The sequence below is a fragment of the Apium graveolens genome, chromosome 8 (genome assembly GCF_009905375.1).
Source record: "Apium graveolens cultivar Ventura chromosome 8, ASM990537v1, whole genome shotgun sequence".
Taxonomy (NCBI): domain Eukaryota; kingdom Viridiplantae; phylum Streptophyta; class Magnoliopsida; order Apiales; family Apiaceae; genus Apium; species Apium graveolens.
The window spans coordinates 109,004,801-109,023,191 of record NC_133654.1 but is presented as its reverse complement, the minus strand read 5'-3'; the positions used below and the strand labels follow the sequence as shown (position 1 = coordinate 109,023,191).

Here is an 18,391-nt window from a genome sequence, read left to right as displayed (position 1 = left end):
AATATCTTATACCTATTCCGTTATTATGGGAGAAGTATACTCCAACGATTATTTATTTCAAACCCGATTAAACATTAAAGATTATTATTATTTTTTTGCTAAATTATGTATATATCAACAGAAAAGGAAACAAAGGGATCAACCCTATGCTCTATGACAGGCCATAGAGAGACTATCTATAACCAATCTAAGCAAAGATTGGAGATAGAAAGCAACAGAAAACAAAAGAAACCCTACTACAGTCTAGTGTAGTGAATAAAATCAGGTCTACTATCTAAGACTTTGGAGAACCAAATTGAACTGTCAAGCCTGGCAATAAAATCCTTCTTGATGCCTTCTAGCAGCTTTCTCGGGCCAAAAATCCCCATTCCATGAAGTCTCGCATTGCGTTCGCGCCAGATATGGTAGCAGAAGATTTGACTAACACAAAGAGCCAAGGTGCTCTTAGAAGAATCTTGGAGTTGGACAAGAGAAACTGTTCCAAGAATCTCCGTGAATATCGATATCCAATGATGACATAAGTCTTCTAATAACCCAATTACTGTACGAGCAATGCAAAAACAGGTGGGATTCTGTTTCTCGGCCACAAATACACAAAAAGCATTGTTGTGTTTCCACCATACCGAATCTGTGAAGACGAGCAAGGGTATAAAGTCTGCCGTGGCAAGCAAGCCATTGATGGTGTGCATACCTGTTCACTCGTAATTTATGCCAAATGCCCTGATACCAAGAAACTCTTTCTGCTTTAAAACGAATAGAATTCCAGATATGCCATGTTTTAATTTTCTTAGCATCAATACCATTCCAAAGAAGTAAGTCAGTACCTGCATGCAACTGAGGGAACTCAAAGTTTGCTAGCCAAGATAAAAGCAAAGGATCGAGGTGATGGCTTCGGGGATTTGCTGTTGGAAGAGACCAGACCCCGTTACGGATAAGAGCAGCTAGAGTATCTCTATGGTGCAGACCACTCTGAGAGATTATAGGCGAAGACACCGAAGAGGCAAGGCAAGTGTGATGCCACCAAGGATCAAACCAAACAGAAATAGACTCACCAGTCCCAATCTTGTAGGACAAGAAGCTCATAGCTAAGGGACGAAGCTTTAACAATTTTTTCCAAATCCAGGAACAATCTGAGGGAAGTTTAGTAACCCAGAAATGCTTACCTTTGAGCACTGTTTTGTTTACCCATGAAGCCCATAGGGTGGGTGATTTCGTGACTACCTTCAAAAGATGGCCAATAATCTGAGATTTATTCCATTCGCACATGTTTTTCAGTCCCAGACCTCCTTCTTCTCGAGGAAGGCACACAGTTTGCCACGACATTTTTGCACCACCTTTTTGGTTTATGTTGCCACGCCAAAGAAATTTTGTAAGAAGGGACTGAATGTTTGCATGGACAGTGGCTGGTAAAAGAAAATGATTACACCAGAAAGACTCAAGGGACAAAATAACTGATTTTATAAGCAAGGTTCTCCCAGCAAGAGAAAGCAGCAAAGAAGTCCACGAGTTCAATTTACTCGTTATTCTGTTAATAAGAGGCATACAATCATTTACACAAAGTTGTGTTGTGATTAAAGGAACACCCAGGAAGCGGACTGGAAGAGTGCCTCTAGGAATTAACAGTGTATCAAACCAGGTTGTGAAGTTGCTGTCACAATTGCACAAGTAGTTGTGGCTCTTGTTGATGCTCGGGGATAGACCACTCCATGCTGAGAATTTTCCAATGGAATTCATAATATGCATAACTGACTCCTGAGAACCGTGACTAAAGAAGAGCACGTCATCAGCAAAAAATAGATGAGTTAACCCCATTTCTTTGCATCGCCAATGATAACGAAACTCTGGGGGGGACCTTGTTCAGTAGGCTAGAGAGAATTTGCATGCATAGAGTGAAAATATAGGGTGACAAGGGGTCCCCCTGTCGAATACCTTGGGTCCCTTTGAAATAGCCATGGATAATGCCATTCAACTTAACAGAGAACTTGGTTGTAAAAAGGCAAGCTTTTAGCCATTTAATCACAATGTCCGGAAATTTGAAGCGAACCAAAACAGCCAAGATGAAATCCCAATGCAAGGAGTCAAAAGCCTTATGAAGATCAATCTTTAGAGCACATTTAGCAGTCCCTGTTTCCCTTTCATAACCCCGGAATAATTCCTGAGCCAGCAAGATGTTATCTGAAATAGATCTTCCAGGAATGAAAGCAGATTGAGCAATATCTACAACGGTAGGCATTATCAGCTTAAGACGAGATGCCAGGATCTTAGAGATGCACTTATACATGACCGTACAAAGTGAAATGGGGCGAAAGTCAGCCATTCTAGTGGGTGAGCTCACTTTAGGGATAAGAGAGATGAGAGTAGAATTAACTCCCGAAGCAAGGAATCCTGTTGCAAAAAAGGACTTGATAGACATAAACTAGTTGAGGAATATTATTTTAAATATTCTTTTAAAGAGTAAACTCATTCGAGGTTTAATTATTTATCGATTATCATTTAATTAATTATTATTTGTTAAAGGGTTTATTTATGATTTAAAATTATAGAACCTGATTTAAAATTCTTTCTGATTTTCGGAAAATCATTCGAATAATTTCAGATCGTCGGATAATATTATCTCGACTTATTTTTATATTTTGAATATAGTTTCAAAGAGAAACTCCCCCTTATTTAATTATCTGTTGACAACGGTCAACTCACATCCTTAGTACTTCCTCCAAAAATTTCGAAAGTACTTATATATATATGAAGTAAGGATATGCCTATCAACAAGCAAAACGCTTGGGGGAACTTCGATGTGGTTCGAGTTCTCGGGATATGATAGGATCTCCTAAAGGACAAGGGAGGGGTAGGATCCAAGTACTTCGTGTATTGGATAGATTATTGGTACCGTAGGAGACGGTACAACATGTACCTAAGGACCTGCAAAGTGTGTGTATACCCGAAATGAAGACACATAGCCTGTATGCGGCAAGGGTGATAACCGAGATATGAATGTGTCATCCTTCTACTAGTAGAAAAGGTTACTTTTATCATAGTACGACTAATCATCTTATGCGGTGGCCCCAACGAATGTCCTATTCTTCCAATTGGAATTGTGATGCAATACCGTAACCCAAGCCTAGGTGTTGGGTTTATTATTAAGGTATTCGCAGGTTAATAAAATCCACTAAAGGATTGTTTTCGTAAAAGGTGTGTATCACGAGGGGAAACTATTTTCGAATAAAATGTAATTATCATATATGATGTTTTACGTAAGTTTAGCATACAATCATTTTCATACTATACATTATTATGCTGGGCATTATAGCTCACTCTTCCTTTCTTTTAAATGATACAACACAATAGTGAATCAAGATGCCTAACATGAGAACCACAGCCAGGAAACGGGTAGGAAATGACCAGCTGTTCCGTAGATTGTTTGGTGCTGTACCGCATGTAGTCCAAATAAGCTGGATTGGTTTTCAGTTGTTTTTAGTTCGACTTATTTATAAGTATGACTTATGTAAGGTAATAAATAAGAAACGTATATTTGGCCGACGGACTAGCCTTACTTAAAGGTTATTCCCCGGTAAGACTTAATTACTTTTGGGTTGTAATAATTATCACTTTATGGTTTAATCTACTCTAGTAATGAATGATTTCGTTCCAAGACAATAACCTGTAAGTGTATGTGTGTGATAAGTGTGGGGTCGTAAAGTGTGATTATTTATATATTGTGGTGTGAGGTATGTGGTTTATAGTGGTTTAGATGGCGTGGCCTCCGAGATTCCCGACCCCGGCTTTTGGGGCGCCACATAGATCGTAAAGAAAAAGAACTTAGAAATAAAGTGGTTCCACTAGTTAGAGTTTTGTGGAGAAATCTCAGGATAGAAGTGTCAGCTTGGAAATTAGAAAGTGAATTGCGGGAGAAATATCCGCATTCTATTTGTTTAGATTAGATTCTGAGGACAGAATCCTTTTAAGGGGGTAGAATGTAACGACTGGGAATTTCCGTGAATTAATTATGCGAGTAAAGTTTAATTATGTAAATTATGTGTTATTATGTGAGAATGGAAATATTTAAATAGATATTATATTCTAGTTTGACGTGTCAGCTGGTATAAAGAGAATGATTATGAAGCGTAGTTGAAAACGCTCAGCATCGGGCCATCAGTTAGTACGCGACCTGTTATGCGAAGAATAAATATTAGTAAAAAGGGAAATTTTATGATTAAGTATATTTCATTACGATACGTGATATGTGAATCTATGTTAAGGTGCATGATTTTGTGATTATATGCTTGTATGGTATTATTTGGAATTTTAGAAAATAAGAAGTGCATTAAATGCTATTTATATAGGTTATAAATGCATTTTTATTCTTTAAGAAAAATATTTTTTAAATTATTTTTATTTATAAATTTCGAATTTGATTTTATTAAATTCCTAAATTTTTAAGCTATTTTATGATGCAACTCTTGTAATTTATAGATTTATGGTTTTATTTATAAAATATATTTTTTGTAATTAATTAGATTAATAATTATTAAATTACCTAATTGCCCTTGCACGCATTTCCACTCACAATATAAGAGGAGGGTAGTTGTGTCATTAACCACCCCACTATCTCATTTCAAACTAGCCAAATGACCATATCATCCTTGCATGCATTTTTGTGCTAGTAGTGAGAGAATGGTAGATTGGTAATTTCAAAACTCCACTAACTTATGCACATGGGAGAATCAAACAAAAGGCTTGTCATTTCTACCACCACTTCATTCACATAATTTTTCATCTCTCCCATCTCCTTCTTCTCTCTCGGCTCTCTCTCCCTCTCTTCTTCTCTCTCTCACCGAGCTCTGTTTCTCTCTCTCTCTCTCTCTCTCCTACATGCAACACCAAAATCTACTTAGAATTTAAAGATCTTGCCATTGATATTCATCATTTTCAATCCCCTATTCATATATTCTTTGCATGCAAGTGTTTAAGAAAGTTTTTGCATCAACATCTCTTGGTTATATTTAAGAAAACACAATTTCTTAGTGTATGATCTTAAGAGAGAGTATAGTACATAAGTTTTGTGATTTTCTTGGATTTGTTTTGGAGGTAGGTTTGACTTTTTGCTATTAAAAAGGGATTTTGATTCAAAGTTTACAAAGGGTTTTAGTTCAAAGATTTGGTTTTAGGTTCGAATGAATGAGTTTTGCAAAAAGGTTTTAATGTTCGATTGGTTTTGATGATATATATATATAAACCTTTGTTTTTGAGTTGTTTTCCTTGCATGCATGTAAAGTCCTAAGTGTAATCAAGTTATATTTTGTTTATTTCGGAAAGAAGATGGGTTAAATGATTAGATCATGGGTTTAATTAAGTTGGATTTATGATTTAAAGTATTGCATGTTTAGTTGATTATTTGCATGTCGATTCTACAAGTTGTTTTGTTGTTAATTGGGTTATTGTTTAATTTGGAAATAGAATTTGGTTTATATTGGATATGTGAGTAGATAAGTATGAATAAGTTAAGTTTTGATTATTAAAAGCATGGATTTCATTCGGTTTTCAAAGGAATAAATGACTGGATTTATGCATGTTAAGATTTTGTTCAAAAATAATGTTTTGGTTCGGTTTTTGAATTAAAAGAAATGATTTCAAGAAGTGTTCTTATTTGGAATGGATTAAAATAGGTTTAAATTCTAAATGGAACCTTGCGTGTCGATATTCGATAATTTTTTTGTGTTTTATTGAAAAAACCGAATGGTATATGGTATTAAAAAGGGTTGATTCAAGTTGTTTGGTCAATTTAATTTTAGAGTCTAATTATATGGTTTGTGTAAGATTGATTTGGTGTTTAAAAGATGTTTGGTTAGTTGCATGTCAAGTTAAGTGGTTGCATGTTGATTTCTTGGCTTGATACCATTTGTTTTGGTTCGAATTTTATAGTTAAAAATGAAGGAATAGTTGTTTGGTTGTCGAGTTATTTAGATCGCGATTGTTTTGTTAAGATAAAGATTTAAGTATACAAGTATACACTCGCTATGTGTTATGTGAGTACTCTATGATTATGCTTGAATATATGAGTTAAGTATATAAGTATATACTACTAAGTGCTATGTGAATATTCTGTGATTATACTCGTGTATATAAGTTAAGCTTTAATGCGAGTTGGGATAATCGGTAGACGTTCAGGGAACGTCGAGTGCGAATAAGTATCTAATTAGGGATTATGTTTTGGATTGTAGATTCAGATAGCGTAGGCATTCAGGATTGTAGATTCAAATAGTGGAGGCATTCAGGCTAGAAAAGGGAAAGGAAACTTAGGTGGCAGTATTCAGCTTCAGTTGTTCAGTTTCAATTTCAGTAAAGCAGGAAAGCGATTTAAGGCAAGTAACTCTGCCTTGTCTTATGAATTGTTATTGCTAATGCCATGATAAAGTAGTGATTCTTTTTTTAATATACTTGTGATAAACCTGTTATTGATTTCTGAGAAACCTCAATATTGATTCTAGTGATAACTTGTTATTGAATCCTGTTCGACCGTTTACAACCACTTGATTGATTTATACCCAATTACATTGCCTATTTTCTTTGTCACCCTAAGATCTCGTAAACCCTAAGAACCTTAATGATTTCCCTTACGAAATGTCTTGAGTAACCTAAATTCTTCATTAACTTGAATACCTTTGCCTTGATGATTAATTCTCTTGAATACCTCAAACTTGATTTCTAGTATTGCTTCAATAATTCCCTATATTGACCATTTCCTATAATTTGAATTCCTTGAACTACATTTATTTGATAACTATCCTTTATTTCCATATCCAAACTTTGTAACCAGATGTACGCCATGTACTACACTTGATATCAGACACCCCTACCTTTGTTGATTATCATTATAACTCTTTTTCAATACTTCTTCCCTAGTTGTTGAATCATTGATATTCATCCGTGATGACCCCTCTAGTACGAGGATAGTTTTTCTTTTGGTAAGAATCTCGTAATCCTAATTGTTTGATTGTTGATCGTAGTCTTATTGTTTGGAATCCCTTAAAGATTGATATGATTCTTTTGTGCCTTAAGAACTTTTGAAATTTTATTCTTTCTGGCATCTAATTCTTATAAAAATGCAAAGTTTTTAAAAGTTGAATTACCAAAGGGGCAGAATGTTTTCTTGAGAATTGCAAAAGGAGCAAAATATTTTCTTAACTTAGTGGATTGAACCTAGATGCAAGTCCTTTTCACACTTATTGATAGGCTTACATATAGCCTAGGGATCCCATTATATTTGAGAACCCAGCGCGGTTCGAGATTACTTTGCGGCTGATCACCGGCTGTAATCCGTAACGTCCTAAAATGTTTTTGAGCAATGATTTGGTTAAAATGTTTTGATTTGAATAATGATGCCATTACCATATATTTTGTTCCATGATATTATTATGCTTTTCTGATATGATTTCTGTTATTGAATTGCGATGAATGTCGGCTTTCACCCTATCTTGATCCTTGATTCTTGAAAGCCCAAACCTTTCTTCATAACCTTTGTACAGCCAAAGATAGAAATCTGCCACGTAGAGATTTAAACGTAGAATGCCTTAGATTTTGCTATTGTTATTATTATTGCTTTATAGAACTGTTGTGTAGTTACTTATTTAGCTTTTGTGCTCATTTATATTTGCTTTGCTCTAACCATGGCAGTTAAGAAAAAAGATGGCCAGACTTAGGCGTTCAGCTCGCATGAGCATTCCTGGCAGTCCCTACCGTGTCTTAGGTTTCCAGATGCCAGAGCAGGTAGTAGTGAGTGTGAGCATGCGTAATAGATGGAAGGATTTTTTAAGTTGGTTCAGATACAATGGGTTATTTGTCGGTTCCATTTAGGAATCGAATGAAATTTAATTCATTAATATTTTGGGTTGTAATATATTTATTCTGGTTGGTAGTTGTAATCTTGTCTCAAACTTAATCCTGTTTAGATCCTGTTATTAGTTAATCGGGGTTTATGCTTATTTATTGTTAATTTAATGGTGTGTGAGTCCTCATTTCCTAACCCCGAGATTGAGGTCGTCATATCCAACTTCAACGGTTTTTACATTTTCACCACCCAGAAGTTTCGGGAAAACAAATTTTTATCTTAATTTGATTATTTCAAACATTTTTCGTGTTTTGACTTTTTCAATCCAGAGTATGGTTTTACCCATACGGTTCCCGGTACAAATTTTACAATACTATTTTCATTTCGGTAAACCGATAAACCAGATTTTTTTGATATACGAGATATTTTGATTAAAATCCTATCTTATCTTTTCGTAATACGTGCAATCCTATCTTATCTTTTCGTAGTACGTGCAATCATATATGATCTTTTCATAGTACGTGCAATCCTATCTTATCTTTTCGTAAAATGTGCAATCCTATCTTATCTTTTCATAGTACGTGCAATCCTATCTTATCTTTCTGTAACTATAAATAGCCTTACAGTACCTTGTTCAGATAACAAAAACAATCAGTAAAATCTTATAATTACCCAGAGAAAATACGTATATTCATAGTGTTCTTCATAATCAAACGAGGATTCGAAGGCGTTATCGAACTCCGATTTTAGCGTGCAAGTAGTCGAATTGAAGCTCGTAACAAGTAGAATCAATTTTTATCAACCATATTAGTGTAGATTCAAGTGGATGAAAGATTAATAGTAATATCAATTGGAAGTCCGGGATTCATAGAGAATAAATTAAGTGATACACTGTAAGTATATATTGTACTATTTGATTTGACTGATAATTCACTATTGAAAAACAAGTATTCTTGCACTGATACTTGATGAACTGATGATGATGCTTGCTTTTTGGAATTAACCAATTATATAGCTAGCCGGGATCCCAACTTAGTTGAATGTTCTACTAGCTAAACTTGGTTTATATATCACCAAGTTTACATGATAATAAGACAAGATAATAAAACAAACATATCTAGTCTAACTTCATGCTGCTTCACTACTCTATTCCAGCATCTTTTAATATTTTACAATTGCATGGAAATGGTAATGCTTCTTTATTCTCAAATCCCTGCTTAACAGGCGGCCACATTCCTTTTGCAAACACCCAACGCATGTTACTGTGTTATCACTGTAAATAGATATTTGAATTTGATCATTCATCGGGTACATGTTTGTCATCCGTCGGGTAGCTTTGTTGATCATCCGTCGGGTACATGTTTGTCATCGGTCAGGTAGCTTTGTTGATCATCCGTCGGGTAGCTTTGTTGATCATCCGTCGGGTAGCTATTTATCACTTGACTCCATTTCACTTATATAGAATTATAAGACAACTTATATTTACAATTAATCAACCTATTCTGCATATCCACTAGTAGTTAACATGACTTATATACTCCTACAGAATCTACACAAAGTTGTTTGCAGAAATGTGCTATAATACTTATTTGTTACTTAAGCTACTCACCCGGTGGATGTCAAATTGTCATCCGTCGGGACTATATTAAATCATCCGTCGGGACTATATTTGATCATCCGTCGAGTGCTATAAAATTCACTAAGTAAAATCTACTAAGGTGTTTTATTTAATTTATCATCAAGTTCACAACATATTCCTAAAAATCTCCCCCAATTTATGTCTACTGGAACTGTAGCCATAAATTAAGAGAAACTTGATGATAAGAAAACAGCCTAATGATACAGATTGAAAAGTAGTAGATAAAACTGATAAGTGCTGCAATATTTATTGAAAATTAAAAAAACAAAATGTACAAAGAAGTTGCTCACAATCATTATCAAGATGCTCCTCTAGTCTGAGCAGATAAGTCTATTTTCTTGATTGTCTAGATTTCTTCCCAAGCCTCATGTTGTTCTCTTCTATCTGATTTTGGAGTTGTCTATGGAATTCAAGTTCATCAGCTTCAGATAAATCCAACATTTCTTGCATTTCCAAAAGAGTCTCATTGGTAGAGATACTCAGTTGGTCATCCAATCTGAAGAATCTTCTAACTCCCTTATCATCCATGAATTCCATTAGCCAATAAGGCCTCAAATGCGCTCTCTTTCCTGTGAAGGGAATAGACAGAGTTCTTGGAAGTGCATCTTTGGCTTTATTGCTCCTTAGCTCCTCTATTTTCTTTAGGACTATCCTCCTTGCAGACACTTTAAATCCAAAGTTCTTCTTGAACGATGAATAGACCTTTATCAATACAAATTAGCTTTCTTGAAGAATCCTCTGAAGTGGCCATGTGATCTTTTTCCCTCCCTTATACTTGAATACTAGCCTTTCAGGAAGATGTCTATAGGAATCAATCCCTCTTACTTCTTCCAATTCTTCCAAGTAAAGGTTTATTTCAGAGAACTCCTTGATGTCACAGATGTATAAGAGATATTCCTTGTTATTTCAGAGAACTCCTTGGAGAAGTAAAGGTTTTTTCTTTCCTAATTATTTCCTTCTCTTCATTCTTAGCTTCTAGTAACAAATAGTGTCCATCCACCACACAAATTTCTTTACCATTTCTGTAGATTTTGGCAATTCTTCTTTTAAGTGCTGAATCAGTAGGATACTTGAAAAATGCAATTGACCTAGCCAACAGCTTCTTCTCATCTGGCCTAGGTTTCTCATACACAATATCAATAGGATTTTTATCTGAAAACTTTGAGTAGTTTCTTTTAGGCTTCATGACCATATTTGCTTTTGGAGATTTGATGCAAGATGTTTGACCCTTTTCCAGATAGTTCAACTCATTTCATTCAAAAAAAATATGCTTGACTTGAGAGTGATGATTAAAGACTTTGTCTGGTTTCTGAATTGATCCAAATTTCTGTTGAATTTCTGTATCTATTTTTGTCCATTTTTCTTTTAATTCCTTCTCAGCTGCTGCTACATCAATCTTTAGCAGTGTGTCATTTGATTCCAGTTTTGCTACTGCCAGATTGATGATGTCAATGCTATCCATGGTTGGTTGCTTTGTGAAAGCAATTGTTGGCACAATTACTTTGCTGACTTGGATGTTAAGCTATTTCTCCCCCTCACTAGATGAGCCTTTCTCCCCCTTTTTGTTAGCATCAAGTTGGAGAGTGGAAGGGAGTTGAGCAGCCACCAACTGTTGGAGCAGAGCAGTCTGAGTTTCTTGATTAGCAAGTATCTTGGCCATTGACTTCTCCACATCAGATAGTCTAGAGTCCATGGCCTCAACCTTTCTATTGAGATCAACTTCCTTCCTTAGCTTCTGAGCTATCTCAGACATGGTGGTTCCAAGAAGTCTAGCATCCAACCTTGCTATGAAATCCTATTTTACTTCAGAAACTTCCTGCTTAATTTCATCCACACTTTGACTGTGTTGGAGAGATTGAATCTTATGCAGCTGAAGAGCTTCAAGATGTGTTGTAAGTAGTCTCTTTGTGCTGGCATTTTTAGATGCTTGAATGGCTGTTTGGGTGTCATGAATCAGCTTGCAGAGTGTTGATTAGAGATGTGAGTAGGAACATTCTTTTATTAGCATCTAGGCAGGAACATCTGCATCTCCCCCTATGCTCATGTTGTCTTCCTCATCATCCCCACCAACATCCCCAAATGAGTCTTCAGCCAGTTCAAAATCACTGCCAATAGTTGAAGGCATAGCAGTGATTGCATCATTTGCTCTTTGTAGAGATTCAGTAGTGTGCACTAAGTTGAGCATCTTTTCAGCCTCCCATTGTCCTGTACAGCTAGAGTTTGATAAGCTGTAACAGGATGAGTAAATATCTCGGCATCTAGGGAAATAGAATCTATGACAACTTGATATTCTTGCGTAAATAGTCTTTTCCTTTCTACTTCACTGACATTCATTGACTCACTAGCAATAGTGTCCTTCCTTATCTCTCCAGTACCTGTATTTCTCTCATGATCTCTCTGTTTTTGTATTAAGGGCTCCCCTTGGCTTCCCACCCTCACCTTCACCATCTAAGGTGAGACTCCCCTTACTCACGTTTTCCAGTCCTGAAGAAATGGACTGCATAGGTTCACTCATTTTCTCTCCTTTTGCCTGAGAGCAACCCAGTCTCCCACTCAGTTCACTTCCTTCCCTCAGTCTTAAGAGTGATTGTACTACTACTAAGTCCTCTGCACTTGTGATAATTGAAGAAATGGCAAGTGAGCCAACAAATCATCTAAAAGATGATGCTCACTTGTTTGGATTTTTGGCTTCTCCAATAGAGTTAAAGATGGAGAATTTGGAAGTGATGTATTGATCATGTCAACATCCAGTGAGTGTGTGGCTGAATTTGGTGTTTCAGGTGCTTTAATTGTTAAATATTTTGGCTGTGACTCCACATCTATTGGAGCCACATCAATCTGACTTTGAGATGGTACAGTGACTGGGTCTTTAGCTCCAGTTTGCACTGTGTTTTTTTCCTGTGCATCCCCAAGGTTTTTTTTATCTTTTCTTTCTAGCATAAGTCTGTGGTGAACTTGTGTCCCTAGCCCTCTTGATCTGTGCTCCTGGTTGGGAGCTTGTTTCAATATTAACATCCATTTGGGAAGATGAAACTAGAATTGAGCATATTTCCTTATTAACAACCACAGTTTGTTGGAAAACTGTGGTGTGTCTAGGCTTAGGTACACTCATCTCACCAGCCTTATCCTTAGGGTTTCTTTGATTTTCACCATGTCCCTCACCTTGCTCACTCTCCTTCACACTCCCCTCTTTGTGTTTAGTAGATTTTTCAAGTGATTTCTTTTAAAAGAAACCAGAGGGGGCTTTCTTAGATTTGGATATTGAAATTGATGATTTGGTAGCTTGGGTAGGCATCTGTTGGGTTATTGACACAGATGCCATAGCTACACTTGAAGGCAAAGAAATGGGTGAGGTTGGAAGAGTGGAGACAGTGGTGCTTACCTCACTTACCTGAGGTCCCTCCATGATTAGAAAGTAATGGAGGGGAACCTCTTTATGGTGACTTGCCCTATTGAGATCAGCAATGACTCTCCTTTCTTGAACCCAACAATTTAGTTTGTTGGTTGGGTTCTCAACAACAATATCCTCAATAAGATGGTTAGAAAGCATCATAAAGAATCTAGCATAGTAGACACTTTTACCTCTCTTATTAAGTTCTCATAACTTATAATATAACTCAAACAAGAACACTTCACAGAAATTAAAATACTTATCAGTAACTAGCATGTAAAGCATTTAAGCATGGAAATGTTAACAGAGTCAAAATTGCTAATTTTACCAAAAAATACTTTAGTTACCACATCACACAGATAGCTCCATTCCTTTCTAAGACCTAGCCTCCTAATTTCACTTAACTTAGAAGTAGAGAGTGCATAGCCCATAGAGTTTAGCATGTTAACTATATCAGTGTCTGTGTGTGGAACAGTAGCAGTGTTATCTGGAATTCTAAAGCATGCTTTGACAATGTCACTGTTAATGCAAAATTGTTTACCTTTGAGAGTGAAAGTTATGGTCTTGTCAGCACAGTTGTACATGGCAGTTGTCCATATCTTCTCCACAACTTCACAGTAGATTATGGGTGATTCCAGCATAGCATAACTGAGTCTACAGCTCTTCACAAAATCCATCATCTTGTGAAATTCTTCAGATGGAGGATTCTCCTTATTCACAAGTGCTGCAAAGTTGTTCTTTTTATAGATATATATCCGGATTGAGAAATGATTTTGACTACTGGTGCTATTATTAGAGAATTAGAAATTTGTAGAGAGAATATTTGCTTTGGAGAAGAAAGGAAGTTAGAGCAATTGATTTGAGAATGATAAAAGAGTTGAATAAAAATGAATTCTGATTTTATACTATCTTAGAAATAAACTGTCAAAAATAATAAAGTGAAGTAAAGTAACCAATCAAAATAGCCCAAAATAGCCATTTAAAAATAAATAAACTGTAAAAAAATTGTCACTTATCCGTCGTGTTATACTTACAAACAGTAAGTATACTTGATGGATAATGTTCAGAGTTTTAACGGCTAAGATTGAGACTATTCGACGGATGAGGATAAATCAATTATCCGCCGGGTTGTACAATAATCCAGAAAAGTAATTTATTTTTATTAACAAATAATATTCCGATGGATGATCAAACTCGATGGATAATGAACATCCGTCGGGATGTAAATTTTGACTTAGCCAAAATTTCATTTAAGACAGAAAAATCAATTAAGTTTCTGGCTGCATAATAACTTGCAAAAATATCTGATATAATTCAAGAATAATTAAGCATACCTAACTCACTTACCAACCTTGAAAAGGTAGATTTATCAAGTAGCTTGGTAAATATATCTGCAAGCTGCTTTTCACTTAGAAGAAAATGAAGTTCCACAGTATCATTCATCACATGTTCCCTAATGAAGTGGTACTTGATGTCTATGTGCTTTATTCTTGAATGCTGTACTGGATTTTCAGTGATGGCAATTGCACTTGTGTTATCACAGAAAATGGGAATTTTATCCACTTGTAGACCATAGTCCAACAATTGGTTTTTCATCCACAAAATCTGTGCACAACAACTTCCAGCAACAATATATTCAGCTTCAGATGTAAAAGTAGAAACTGAATTTTGCTTTTTACTGAACCAGGACACAAACTTGTTCCCTAGAAATGACAGGTTCATGTTGTACTTTTTCTGTCTATTTTACAACCTACATAATCTGCATCTGAATAACCAGTTAGATCAAAACCAGAATCTCTAGGGTACCAAATGCCAAGTTTTGGTGTTCCCTTGAGATATCTGAAAATTCTCTTAATAGCTACTAAGTGAGATTCTCTTGGATCAGCCTGAAATCTAGCACAAAGACAAGTAGCAAACATTATATCTGGCCTACTAGCTTTCAAGTACAAAAGTGAGCCAACCATGCCCCTGTAGCTTGAAATATCCACACAATTTTTAATAGTGTTTAATTCAAGATTAGTTGCAGTGGCCATGAGAGTTTTTGCAGATGTGCAATCCATTAGATCAAACTTCTTTAAAAGATCATGAATATATTTAGTTTGACTAATAAATATTCCATCACTAACTTTCTTAACTTGTAAACCAAGAAAGTAAGTTAGTTCTCCCATCATGCTCATTTCATACTTACTTTACATCAATTTGGCAAACTTTTTACAAAGTTTTTCATCTGTAAAGCCAAATATAATATCATCTACATAGATTTTAACAAGTATACTAGAGCTATAACATTTCTAAAGAATAAAGTTTTATCAACAGTACCTCTTGTGAAGTGATTTTCCAAAAGAAACTTTGATAAAGTGTCATACCAGGCTCTAGGTGCTTGCTTCAGTCCATAAAGTGCCTTCAAAAGATAGTAGACATATTCTGGAAAATTTGAATCTTCAAAACAAGAAGGCTGACTAACATAGACTTCTTCCTCCAAATATCCATTCAGAAAAGCACTTTAGACATCCATTTGATAGACCTTGAAATTGGCATGAGCTACATAGGCTAAGAAAATTCTGATGGCTTCAAGTCTTGCAACAGGAGCAAAGGTTTTATCAAAATGAATTCCTTCTTGTTGACAGTAGCCCTTAGCAACCAATCTAGCTTTGTTCCGGATCACTATGCCATTTTCATCCATCTTGTTTCTGAATACCCACTTGGTGTGAATTGATTTCTTTCCTTTAGGTTTGGGTACCAGCTTCCATACCTTGTTCCTTTCAAATTGGTTTAGCTCCTCCTGCATAGCTAACATCCAATCAGGATCCAACAAAGGTTCTTCTACTTTCTTTGGTTCTTCCTTAGATAGGAAGCTGCTATATAGACATTCTTCTTGAGTTGCTCTCCTTGTTTGAACTCTAGAAGATGCATCACCAATGATGAGCTCAAAAGGGTGATCTTTGGTCCATTTTCTTTGTTGAGGTAGGTTTGGCTCTAGATGAAGAGGCCTCATTGTTGTCTTGATGTGTGACTGAGTTTTGATTATAAGAAACCCCCCCTGAGTTTGTGAATCTTTGATTTGAGAAAGGGGAACTTTCTGTAGATGATCTATTCTAACTTTCAGCTTTTCTTAATGTTCCGACGGATGATGCACTTTATGTCCCGACGGATGAAGCTGATTGTCTCTTGACGGATAAGGCAGGTTGTCTCCCGACAGATGAAGCATTTTGTAACTCGACTGATGTTGAGTTATGTGCTTCATTAGTTGTAGAATTTTCTGCATTATCCTTATTCATTATTTCTTGATCACTTTCATCATCACTGTCATCATTAACCATCTCCATATTATCAAACTTGAGGCGCTCATGGAAATCTCCATCTTGTAGTCCTCCAATCTTTTTGTCATCGAACACAACATGTACTGATTCCATAACAATTTTGGTTCTTAGATTGCATACTATGCATGCTTTTCCCACAGCATATCCAACAAAAATTCCTTTGCATCAAACTTCCCATATTGATCAGTTTGATTCCTTAAGATATAACATTGACAGCCAAAGACACGAAGAAAGTTTAGAGTTGGCTTCCTATTCTCGAACAATTGGTAAGGTGTCATAAACTTAGCTTGATTAACCAAAGAAATATTCTGAGTGTAACAAGAAGTATTCACAGCTTTAGCCCAAAAATATGTTGGTAACTTTGATTCTTCAAGCATTGTCATTGCAGCTTCAATGAGAGATCTATTCTTTCGTTCCATTACTCCATTTTGTTGTGGAGTTCTTGTTTTCGAGAACTTATGCATAATCCCATTCTCTTCACAAAATGATCTCATCACACAATTCTTCAACTCAGTTCCATTATCAATCCTGATTCTTCTTACTTTAAAGTCAGGATGATTGTTAACCTGCCTTATGTGATTGATGATGATTTCACTAGCTTCATCTTTAGACTTTAGGAAATATTTACAAGAGAACTGTGAGAAATCATCCACAATTACTAGGAAAAATATTTTCCTTGAGATGGACAACACATTGACTGGTCCAAACAAATCCATATGTAATAATTGCAAAGGTTCTTCAATTGTTGAATCAAGCTTCTTTCTGAATGATACTTTGATCTGCTTTCCTTTCTGACATGCATCACACAATCCATCCTTAGTAAACTCCACTTGAGGAATACCTCTAACCAGTTCTTTCTTGACAAGCTCATTCATGGTCTTGAAGTTTAGATGGGACAGTTTCTTGTGTCATAGCCAACTTTCATCTTGATTTGCTTTACTGAGAAGACAAGTGACAGATTCTGCATTTAATGAGTTGAAGTCAGCTAGATACACATTCCCTTTTCTCACTTCAGTGAGAACCACTTTGTTGCTCCTTTTGTTTGTCACAATACAGGATTCTGAATTGAAGGTTACTGAATTGCCCTTATCACAAAGTTGGCCGATACTCAACAAATTATGCTTGAGACCATCCACTAGGGAAACCTCTTCAATGATGACATTTCCTTTTGAAATCAAGCCATATCCCACAGTATAACCCTTGTTGTCATCTCCAAAAGTAATACTTGGGCCAGCTCTTCCCTTGAACTCAGTGAGCAGGGTAGAATCTCCAGTCATGGCCTTGAGCAACCATTATCCAGATACCAAAGATTCTTTCTGTTTCCCTACACACATCAAAATCAAATCAAGTTGAATTTGGTACTCAATTTTCCTTGGGTCCTGCCTTGTTAGCTTTCTTCTTTGGTTTCTTAGGTTTGATCTCATTTGACTTGGGAATTTCTGATTCATCCTTAGTCATCTGAGTTGGACCTTTGAAACCAGTCATTAAAATAGATTATCATGTACATTTTGATTGACAGGAAATGGCATGCTATTTGCAAACATGTTATTCCAGTACAGCATGTTAAATGTCATTTGAGGCATACTAAATGCAGCATAGTAAGGATTATGTGCAAATGGCATTTTAGCAAATTGTGCATTCATATTCTGAGTAGACATAGCATTCATAGGCATGGTAGGCATGGCAGTCATGTTGGGAAAAGGAGACGGTGTAGACATAGAAGTAGGCATGGCAAGTTTATAATTAACAGACAAATGATTAACACTACCACACTTAACACAGATTTTTCTTGGTGCATATTAATCAGGTGTGTAGTTGTTATGTTTGTTAATTCCTACTTTCCCATTTCTGTTGTTTTTCTTTTTAGTTTGTATTCTAACCTCAATCTATTATAATTTTTCATTCAATTTCTTGATAGACAGATGACCAACATTGACTTTCTTCTCCGTCTTTACTTTACTTGATTCTTTTGGAACAAAGTTTTTGGAAACTGATCCATATTTCTCATTCAGCTTGGCAAGCTTAGCTTTGCTTACTGGTTTACTCACAGCCAACGGATGTGGCTCTTTGTCACTTGACGGATAATTCTTTTGATTATTTGAAGGATGATTTTCATCAATCGTCGAGTCCACATCTGTCAATAATCCTTCAACCAAATTGGATTCCAGCTTCTCCTTACTCTTCTTCCAGGATGCATCACAAAAGGACTCAATACC

At 35.9% G+C, this 18,391-nt stretch overlaps 1 protein-coding gene across 1 annotated transcript; it reads right to left on the bottom strand.

Annotated features, from left to right (window-relative positions):
• Nucleotides 1–236: 236 nt before the first annotated feature.
• On the bottom strand, nt 237–2,317 carry LOC141679853 (uncharacterized). Its single transcript, XM_074486232.1, has 3 exons — nt 1,930–2,317; nt 825–1,709; nt 237–691 (listed from the first exon to the last, which is right to left on the bottom strand). Exons 1-3 carry the CDS (start codon nt 2,315–2,317, stop codon nt 237–239), a joined length of 1,728 nt encoding a protein of 575 aa, XP_074342333.1.
• Between the last annotated feature and the right edge of the window lie 16,074 nt (nt 2,318–18,391).